The sequence below is a fragment of the Protobothrops mucrosquamatus genome, unplaced genomic scaffold (assembly GCF_001527695.2).
Source record: "Protobothrops mucrosquamatus isolate PMUCROS unplaced genomic scaffold, P.Mucros_1.0 scaffold578, whole genome shotgun sequence".
Classification (NCBI taxonomy): domain Eukaryota; kingdom Metazoa; phylum Chordata; class Lepidosauria; order Squamata; family Viperidae; genus Protobothrops; species Protobothrops mucrosquamatus.
The window spans coordinates 600,917-611,492 of NW_015386879.1; the positions used below are offsets into that span (position 1 = coordinate 600,917).

General features: G+C 46.6%; 1 protein-coding gene across 1 annotated transcript; it reads left to right on the forward strand.

Moving 5' to 3' along the window:
• Positions 1-238: 238 nt before the first annotated feature.
• Positions 239-10,576, forward strand: STARD10 (StAR related lipid transfer domain containing 10; the record flags this gene model as incomplete). Its single annotated transcript, XM_015817352.1, is given in 5 exon segments — positions 239-386; positions 3,719-3,822; positions 5,030-5,147; positions 8,706-8,758; positions 10,431-10,576. Coding segments are annotated over 5 exon segments (569 nt in total), but the record flags the coding sequence as incomplete, so codon positions are not given.

The window sequence follows — 10,576 nt, forward strand, 5'->3', positions numbered from 1 at the left end:
GGAAGAAGAGAAAAGCAAGCAAAGTCATTATATGGACTATAGAATTATAGAAATTAATTGTTATTGATTGTTTTTTTAAAATACTAACCCAGACAACACGCTGTTTACCAAAAATTAAGGTGATTGTGTTAAAAATCAATAAAACATATTTTAAAAAAAAAAGACCATGGACCCAACCTAGAACAGCTTGACCATCAGGCCACTGACTAGTCTAACATTGCCTCTCCTTTGATCACAGGGCTGTGTGAACATGCCGGATGTGTCAGCTGAGACCGTGTTTGATGTCCTACATGACACCGAATACCGGAAGAAGTGGGACTTGAATGTTATCGAAACCCATGAGATCGCCCGGCTCTCTGACAACGCTGATGTGGGATACTATTCCTGTGAGTAAGGAACTAGAAGATTTCGTGATATTAGGTGCATACCGTTCTTAACAAGCAGATGGCAGGATTCGATTCTTAGTTTTTGGCATCCAGGTTAAAAATTTGATCGGGAAAGAGTTTCGCCCAAATTATGGCGAAATTTGTCAGTCTGTAGATCTTTTTTTTTCTCAGTACTTTTGAATCAGTCTTGAGTCCTGCCAACTTTCTAGACCAGGGGTCTTCAAACTTGGCCATTTTATGACTTGTGGACTTCAACTCCCAGAATTCCTCAGCCAGCATGGGGGAACTATGGCCCCTTCATGACTTGTGGACTTCAACTCCCAGAATTCCTCAGCCAATGTGCCTGGCTGAAGAATTCTGGGAGTTGAAGTCCACAAGTCATAAAAGGGCCAAGTTTGAAGACCCCTGGTCTAGACAATCCTTGCATTTTTCTTGGCAAGGTGTTTTGGAAGTGATTTGCCATTGCCTGTTTCCTAGGGCCGAGAGAGACTGACTGGCCCAAGATCCCCCTGCTGACTTTGTGCCCAGAGCAAGACTAGAACTTCCAGGTTTCTAGCCAGATGCCTTAACCACTATCCCAAACTGACCCTCTGCCTTTAGGCCTAGAGCCCCAAATTACATGGTTCTCTGAATGCTATAATTAAAGTGGAACCAGATTTAGCTAATTTAGGCTTTTGTGATGACACAGACAAGTCTGAGATGGCCTTAGTACATGCTTCTGGAATTTCTTCTGGAATTAGAGGCAGAAGATCTCTCGATACCAGATACCAGAAGTTGGAGAGCTTTGTTCTTGCTCAAGCTCTTTTAGAAATGTTCATCTCTGGACCCTTGTCTGCTTAGCCAGACCTCACTAGATCCTAAACTGGCCAATATCTGCTGATATCTCAGATCCTTGATAGGCAGAGAAGAGCATCTGCTTTTTGTGTGGCTTATGGCTGTCCCTCCAGAACCAGCAAACCATATGGTGCACATTATGCACAAAATATGCCGTATGGTACTTAAGGAGATGGACTAGGTAAGATCAAAACCAAAGTCTAGACCAGGAGTCTCCAACCTTGGCAAAGTTAAGACCTGTGGACTTCAACTCCCAGAATTCCCCAGCCAGCCATGCTTGAAGTTGAAGTCCACAAAGTTGCCAAAGTTGGACATACCTGTTCTAGACCTTCTCTCAGCTATGGAAGCTCATTGGGTAACTTATGAGCTTTGAGTTGAAAGATGAAAGATATCAACCTAATATAAATAGAATATTCATGACAACAAGCGCAAGGATTACTATCTTTTCTAATGCCCTATGGCTTGATGTTCCACAGGTAGTCCTTGACTTGAATGATTCATTTAATGTCTATGGCAGGGGTCCTCAACCTTGGCAACTTTAAGACTTGTGGACTTCAATTTCCAGAATTCCTCAGCCAGCTTTACTAGTAGCTTTGGTTGTCGCCACATTGTGGGAACATACCCTTGGCTTAGCCCAGGGGTAGGCAACCCTGGCTCTTTTATGACTCATGGACTTCAACTCCCAGAATTCCTGAGCCAGCAGGGCTCAGCTTGGAAACCTCTCCCTTTCCCCTCAGCATGGCTGGCTGAGGAATTCTGGGAGTTGAAGTCCACAAGTCTTAAAGTTGCCATGGTTGAAGACCCCTGGTCTATGGAGATTCTCAGTCATCCAGATCACGGTTGTCCCAAAGATGCTTTTTCAGGAAGCAACTGGACTTCCTTGTTTTTCTTTGAAGACGTTTCACTTCTCATCCAAGAAGTTTCTTCAGCTCTTGACTGAATCCTTTTATTCGCCACCATCCAGTCAGAACTGAAGAAGCTTCGTGGATGAGAAGCGGAACGTCTTTGAAGAAAAAAAAACAAGAAAGTCCAGTTGCCTCCTGAAAAAAAGCATTGAATGGCCGTTTGAAGTTATGTTGGCTTTTTTTAAAAAAAGTAACTTGCCACTGATCCTCACACTTACGGCTGTCACAGCATCCCCATGGGCTACGTGACCAAAATTGGCAGCCGGCCTCTCTTTGAAACGGTTGCAGCATCCTGGGATCACGTGACACAGATTTCCCAGCTGCCTTCCAACAAGCAAAACCCATGTGGGAAAGTGGGATTCGTTTATAATGATTGCATGATTCACTGAACAATTGTAGCGATTCGCAAAAGAGGTCATAAAATCAGGCACGACTCACTAAACCACCATTTGGCTTAGCCATGGAAATACTGGTTCCAATTGTGGTTATAAGTCAAGGATTACCTGGTTTCCCATCTTTGTTCTGATTCCATGAATAATGGGTCCAACTACCTTTACAGGGTTTTTATGCAGCTTGATTTATTAGAATTTTTACTCCACCTTTATTATAAATAACTCAAGGCAGCCAACACACCTGATTTCCCTTCCGCTTCCCATTTTCCTCGCAACGACAACCCCACAAGGTGGGTTGGGCTGAGATAAATTAATCAGTACATGCTGAATGGCTTTTTAATTAATTTATTTTTTTTTAAATCCTAATTCCTGAACATTGCAATGTGTAAAGGCAAGGGGTTGCAGAATTCTTCCAAAGCTTTTGGTCTCTTTCCCCTAAGAAGGAGGATAAAATAGAATTCATTGTATGTAGCAAGGCCTAATGCTGGGAAAGATGGAGGGCAATAGAAAAAGGGGACAGACAGAGAGTGAGGTGGCTGGATGGAGTCCCTGAAGCAGTAGGCGTGAGCTTCAATGGACTCCAGAAGATGGTAGAGGACAGGAAGTCCTGGAGGAACGTTGTCCATGGGGTCGCGATGGGTCAGACACGACTTCGCAATTAACAACAAAGCAGTGATCACCTGATGGTATCCAGGCCTGTCAGAGCAGGCTGCCAATTTGCTAGGTAAGCTGCCATGCAAATTGGGGCATTCCTGACATAGCAATGCCAGCACATGCCAGCGAGGCCTCGGGTTGGCAAGGCTCACCTGGATGATATAAAAGATTAACCTTGCAGAATTATAGCCCTGGGTACCGCAGAGCCAGAAGGTTATTAACAGGTGAGAGAGGGTTTAGAAGCAGACAGCAGAGGTGACGCAAGGGCCTGAGGGCCTGCTTGTGAAGACAGGCGGAAGGGATTGGAGGAGTTCAGCCTGAAGAAAACGGGAACTTGAGGGAAGCGTGAAAATTGTGCTCAGATGCATAAAGAAAAGGCCAAACACTCTTCATTGAGTTTTGCAGAGCGTTGGACTGGAGGGACCTTGTGCTCCCTTCCAGCTCTGTGTTTCTGTAATTTAAATTATGTTTACCCCCCCCCTTTTTTTTCTATTGGTTTAAATCCCTGCCTATCAAACTGATGCACCTTCTCTATCTTCCTGGCTAGGGAAGTGCCCGAAACCTTTAAAGAACAGAGATGTCGTCACCTTGAGGTCTTGGAGAATCTTGGATAAGTCATATGTAATCCTCAATTTCTCTGTCAAGCACCAGGTAAGTGAGCAAGACAAACTGGGACCTTTCTGAGTGGCTTACAGGTAGTCCTCAACTTAAGACCACAATTGAGCCCGAAATTTCTGTTGCTAAGTGGGTTTTGCCCCATTTTATGACTTTTCTTGCCACAGTTGTTAAGTGAATCACTGCAGTTGCTAAGTCAGTAATCTGGTTCTTAAGCGAATCCGGCTCCCCCATTGACTTTGCTTGTCAGAAGGTTGCCAAAGGGGATCACGTGACCCCGGGACGCTGCAACCGTCATAAATGTGAACCAGTTGCCAAGCGTCCGAATTTTGGTCACATGACACTGGGGAGGCTGCGACAGTCATAAGGGTGAAAAACAGTCATGTCCCTTTTTTCAGCGCCGTTGTAACTTCGAACGGCCACTAAATGAACTGTTGCAAGTCGAGGACTACCTGTACACAGCGTGATTTGCACGACATGGTACACACTAGACTAAAATGGGCCTAGTAGCTTTGGTTGTCGCCACATTGTGGGAAGATACCCTTGGCTTAGCCCAGGGGTAGGCAACCTTGGCTCTTTTATGACTCCTGGACTTCAACTACCCAGAATTCCTGAGCCAGCAGGGCTCAGCTTGGAAACCTCTCCCTTTTCTCTCAGCGTGGCTGGCTCAGGAATTCTGGGAGTTGAAGTCCACGAGTCATAAAAGAGCCAAGGTTGCCAACCCCTGGCTTAGCCTAAATCATCCTATTGTTTGGGCATGGCATGCTGTGTGACACAGTTTCTTAACCTGGATTTGGTGGGTTGTGAGAAATCAGCACAATGTGAGTTTAGCACTGGAAGTTGAGCTGCCCTCTGCTACCATGTTTTCCCCAAAATAAGACCAGGTCTTATGTTAGTTTTTGCCTCCAAAAGATGCATTAGGGCTTATTCTCCAGCTAGGTCTTATTTTCGGGGAAATACGGTACTAAGTGCGTTTATCTGGCTGACTATCTTAACTGGGGCTTATTTTTGGGGTGGGGCTTATCTTACAAGCGTCCTGAAAAAGAGCCAATTGGCTCTTATTTTTGGGGAAACACAGTAGTAGGTGTGCTTTTCTTCCACAACACACTGCACACTATCTAGTGGTCAATGTTGGCTTTGCAGGTCCACACCTACAACATCAGTTCAGTTAATGGAGGGACTTGTTCAAAGGCTCAGACCCAAAACTCAACCCCAACTCATTGTTCGCCTTTCTTTTGTGTAGAAATACCCTCCCCGCAAGGATCTCATAAGAGCTGTGTCTCTCTTAGCTGGATACCTAGTGCAACCAACTGGACCCAGCAGTTGCTGCTTGACTTATTTGGCCCAGGTAGACCCAAAAGGTAAGGACCCGTTTTAGAGACAGATGTTGCATTTAGTTGGATCTGAAGCAGGAAAGGTGCTTTGGAGCCAGCACTGCGCTCATCACAGTTCAGGACAGATGGGCACTCTCACCACAGATTTAAATTGAAATAATCGGCTGTTACTAGGAGGTAGGCTGGAATGAGGGCCACTTCAAACATAGAGCCGTGCCAAGGTAAACTGAATCATACCAACACAGTGCTAGGCTGCATTAACAGAGGGATAGAATCAAGATCACGTGAAGTGTTAATACCACTTTACAATGCCTTGGTAAGGCCACACTTGGAATACGGCATCCAGTTTTGGTCACCGCGATGTAAAAAAGATGCTGAGACTCTAGAAAGAGTGCAGAGAAGAGCAACAAAGATGATTAGGGGACTGGAGGCTAAAACATATAAGGAACGGTTGCTGGAATTGGGAATGTCTAGTTTAATGAAGAGAAGGACGAGGAGGGACATGATAGCAGTGTTCCAATATCTCAGGGGCTGCCCCAAAGAAGAGGGAGTCAAGCTATTCTCCAAGGCGCCTGAAGGCAGGACAGGAAGCAACGGGTGGAAACTAATCAAGGAGAGAAGCAACCTAGAACTAAGGAGAAACTTCCTGACAGTGAGAACAATTAACCAGTGGAACTACCTGCCTCCAGAAGCGGTGAATGCACTGGACGTTTTTAAGAAGAGACTGGACAGCCATTTGTCCAAAATGGTATAGGGTTTCCTGCCTGAGCAGGGGGTTGGACTAGATGACCTTCAAGGTCCCTTCCAACTTTACTATTATTATTATACGTGCAAGATAATCTAACCTGCTTCAAAACCAGATCTTGAGCTGCTTATATTATCCTGAAGATTGCTTGGTCAACCCTTCCAAATTCTGGAGCAGGACCCCCTGGTGGCACAGTGGGTAAACTGCAGTGTTGCAGGCAAACCTTGTTCACAGCCTGGAGTTCGATCCTCACCGGCTCAAGGTTGACTCAGCCTTCCATCCTTCCGAGGTTGGTAAAACGAGGACCCAGATTATTGGGGGAAATATGCAAATAACACATTGTAAACTGCCCAGAGACTGTTGTTAAGCACTATTGGGCTGTATGTAAGATTAAATCCTATTGCTCTTACTGTCTGAGTCAGAGCCCCTTCCATCCATCCCCAACCCCCAACCCCACCGCCCAATCATTCAGTGTGGGAAGCTCATCAGTTAACTGCTACAAATACAACAGCTACAGTGCTTTTCATCCATGTGGCAGGAGGTGTTGAATAAGTGTGGGAAGCATGTTAGATTTCAAGAAATCAGCACAGGAGAGATCTAATCTACAAATGAACACCTAGATGTCAAGTAAAGTTTGCGTGCATTAGTTCAGGCCCCCATCCTTGAGATTTGAGGGCACAATGTTTGTTGCAGTTCTTATTATTATTATTATTTATTTACTTATTAAGTGTATAAGCCACCCATTTTACCATCAAAGCACTTTTTTTTTAATTTCCTGTGGCTGGGACTTTTGTGGGACCTCAGTCACTGAAATAATTCTGGGTTGTATTGAATGGATTATTTTTTTCACTGCCCTGAATGTAAACCCATGATCCCCTTCCAAATTGGGTGGGGCCCAGGACAATTCTCTTACCCCCACCCCAGGCAAGGCCGGATTAATAATAATAATAATAAAGTTGGAAGGGACCTTGGAGGTCATCAAGTCCAACCCCCTGCTCAGACAGGTAACCCTATACCATTTCGGACAAATGGCTGTCCAGTCTCTTCTTAAAAACTTCCAGTGTTGGAGCATTCACCACTTTTGGAGGCAGGTTGTTCCACTGGTTAATTGTTCTCACTGTCAGGAAGTTTCTCCTTAGTTCTAGGTTGCTTCTCTCCTTGATTAGTTTCCATCCGTTGCTTCTTGTCCTGCCTTCAGGCACCTTGGAGAATAGCTTGACTCCCTCTTCTTTGGGGCAGCCCCTGAGATACTGGAAGACTGCTATCATATCCCCCCTCATCCAGGGTCTCTGCAAATGTGTTTCCTCCTCCTGACCATGTTCTGAGGAAGACATTCTGTCACATCTAGTCAGAGCTGAAGAAGCTTCTTGGAGGAGAAGCGAAAAGTCTTCAAAAGACACACAAGACAGTCCAGTTGCCTCCTGAAAAAAAAGCACCTTTGGGTTCTGTCACAATTGTTTATTTCATTGTAATTGTCCTCCCAACTCTTTATGAATCCTCTTTTGGGGCAGGAATTATTTAGGGCAGTGGTGGCGAACCTATGGCACGCGTGCCAGAGGCGGCACTCAGAGCCCTCTCTGTGGGCACGCGCACCATGCCCCGGAGATGGCAACTGTCCCTCTTCAACCAGGCGCCTGCTAACTTGCCGAGATGCATCCCAGCACCCATGCACTCGCTGGCCTCTGTGTGCAGGGGCCGATGGTGTCAGGCAGCAGCTGCCCCGGCCCCTGCCTCGCCTTGCCCTGCGACAATGGCACCCCCGCCTTGCCTTGCCTCACCCCGCAGGACAAGCCTCCTGCCCACTGCCCCATCTGCCAGAGACCCCCTGGATCTCCCCCAACCCTGCCTGGCCCCCACAGGCGTCCCTCCCCACGAGCAACATCGAGGTAATCACGCCCACCTTGGCCACACCCACCCAGTCTGCCATGACCATCACAGCCACGCCCACCCAGTGGGCCACACCCACCTGGCACCCGGCGATAAATAAGTGGGTTTTGGGTTGCAGTTTGGGCACTCGGTCTCTAAAAGGTTTGCCACCATTGATTTAGGGCAGCGGTTCTCAACCTATGGGTCGCGATCCCATTTGGGGTCGATCGACCATTTCACGGGGGTCGCCAAGCAAGGCTGTCCGCCATTTTTTTTGTCCGCCATTTTTTCCCCTTTTCCGGCGGGTGCCTTACCTCCGTTGGGCTGGGCAAGCTGGTGGTCGGCCTGCTCCGTCTCTGCCGCTTGCCAGCTACGCCTCGGCTGGCGCAGGGGGCGGAACCACGCATGCGCGGCGCTCCCGGGCAGGGAAAGTCCTCGACTTACGACCGGTTGGGTAGTCCTTGACGTACAACCGGTTTAGTCCTCGACTTACGACCGGTTGGGGGGTCGCGGCATTAAAAAGGTTGAGAACCACTGATTTAGGGGGACCAGCAAGCAAAGAGGCTTTGAGCGCTGGACAGCCCCTCCACCCAAAACACTTTGTATGTGTAGGGTTTGAAGTCCAGCAACAGTTCGTATGTTATTTCAGGATTCCTCTTCTCAACAGCTCTTTCCTAGAAATATGTGCTCTTTTCATGCTTTCTCCTTTCACTTTCCTTATCTGCTCTGGCTTCTGTTCACCGCCGTTTCCCAATTCTTCCTAGTGCCTTTTGTGATGCTTTCTTCCTGTCTGGTTTTGCCCTCTTCTTCTGCAAATTTGCTTTTTAGAGGAATTTAATTTGAGGGGACAGCTGAGCGGTCATTGTTCCAAAGGGGTGGACGCTTTCAAGGTGGGGGAAAAGGACCGGTTGGGATGAAGATGAAATTAAACCTGATTGAATCCGAATGTATTTTCCATCTCTTCTCCAACCTAGGATCCCTGCCCAAGTGGGTTGTGAATAAAGCTTCTCAGTACCTGGCACCAAAGGTGAGTGAGGCCTCACCTGTTGGGCTGAGCCGGTTCTCAGCATGAGTCATGGTGGCTTTCCCAGAACTGTATTGATTTAAATGAGGCCAGGTAACCGAAAGATACAGGTTGCATTTATCTCTGGGGGGGGGAGCAAGGTTAAGGTTGAAAGATTGATTGGCATCTAGAGCAAAGGTAAGAAATGGAGGCAAATTTGTAAAGGATCAACGGAAGTATTCCCACTGCTGTGACTAGCTTAGGGGGGGACTCGCACAAACCTTTCCAAACAACTTTTCTTTTGATATGTAACTTTTATTAGAAGTTTTACAAAGGACATAAAAAGCAACAAAGAGGGCACGGAGGGCACTTCTTTTTCCTGGCTTGTCCAAACTGCCTAAAACTATGGGGTTGGAGACATATCACTCAACTGGCATTTGAGCCTTTATATTCCCCAAATAGATCCTGTTAGCAGCTGGCAAAGGAATAGCAGAATAACAGAGCTGGAAGGGATCTTGGAGGTCTTCTAGTCCAACCCCCTGCTCAAGCAGGAGACCCTACACCATTTCAGATAAATGGTTGTCCAGTCTCTTCTTAAAAACCTCCAGTGATGGGGCCCCCACATTGACATCTGCTTTTATTTTATCCGATCTTTCCCTTCTCGGTACACTTAACTACCAACTGAAATTCCGAAAGATTCCTGGTTGGATTTCATTTATATTCATGGTTGGTTTAATATGTTAATATAAAATACTCTCCTTTAAGAATGCTTGTTTTGAGCCTGACTTTTTGCTTATATCTCATTTTAACACCTCACTGCACGTAGGCAGGCACATTTTGTCATTTAGGTGTGGGATGAAGAACTTTATTTAAATTTAGATTCTTATGAAAATGGAACAACAGCAGCAGCAGAGACAAAGAGAACAACAACAGAATTGAGGGGAAAAAATTGAAATAATTTCTCCCTGTTTCCAATTTTTTTTAAAAAAAGAACGATAAAAGGTGATGGGAAATCTGGGAGAAGGAAGAGGAGGAGGAGGGGGAGAGGGTGGTAACAAAAATAACAGAATAACAGAGTTGGAAGGGACTGTGGAGGTCTTCTAGTCCAGTCTGAGTTTCAGTGCCTAAGCCCAGGGTAGGCAACCTTGGCTCTTTTATGCCTCGTGGACTTCAACTCCCAGAATTCCTGAGCCAGCCATGCTGAGGGGAAAGGGAGAGGTTTCCAAGCTGAGCCACGCTGGCTGAGGAATTCTGGGAGTTGAAGCCCACGAGTCATAAAAGAGCCAAGGTTGCCTACCCCTGTCCTAAGTCCTCCTGTTCTAAGCAGTAAGCCTCCTAGACCAGGGGTAGTCAACCTTGGCTCTTTTATGACTCGTGTACTTCAACTCCCAGAATTCCTGAGCCAGCAGGGCTCAGCTTGGAAACCTCTCCCTTTCCCCTCAGCATGGCTGGCTCAGGAATTCTGGGAGTTGAAGTCCACGAGTCATAAAAGAGCCAAGGTTGCCTACCCCTGGCCTAAGCCTTAACTTTTAAATAGCAGGTGGAGCTTAGTAGAATTGTGGTTTTGTCTACATTAGCTGCCAAGGACATTGTGTGTGAGAGAGGATGGACTTGCAAGCTTTGTGCTCGTAGTTCCCGTCTTTTCTTTATTATCTTGACCCAGGTCCTTTTCCCTTCTTCCCTTCCCACGCTCCAGCTTATGAAGAAGATGTACAAAGCTTGTCTGAAGTATCCCTCCTGGAAGCAGCAACACAACGCAGGCAAAAAACCTTGGCTGCATCCGGAGCAAAGCCTCCTTCCCACCATGCCCCTGTCCGAACTCTCCCTCCAACACGCCTCCTC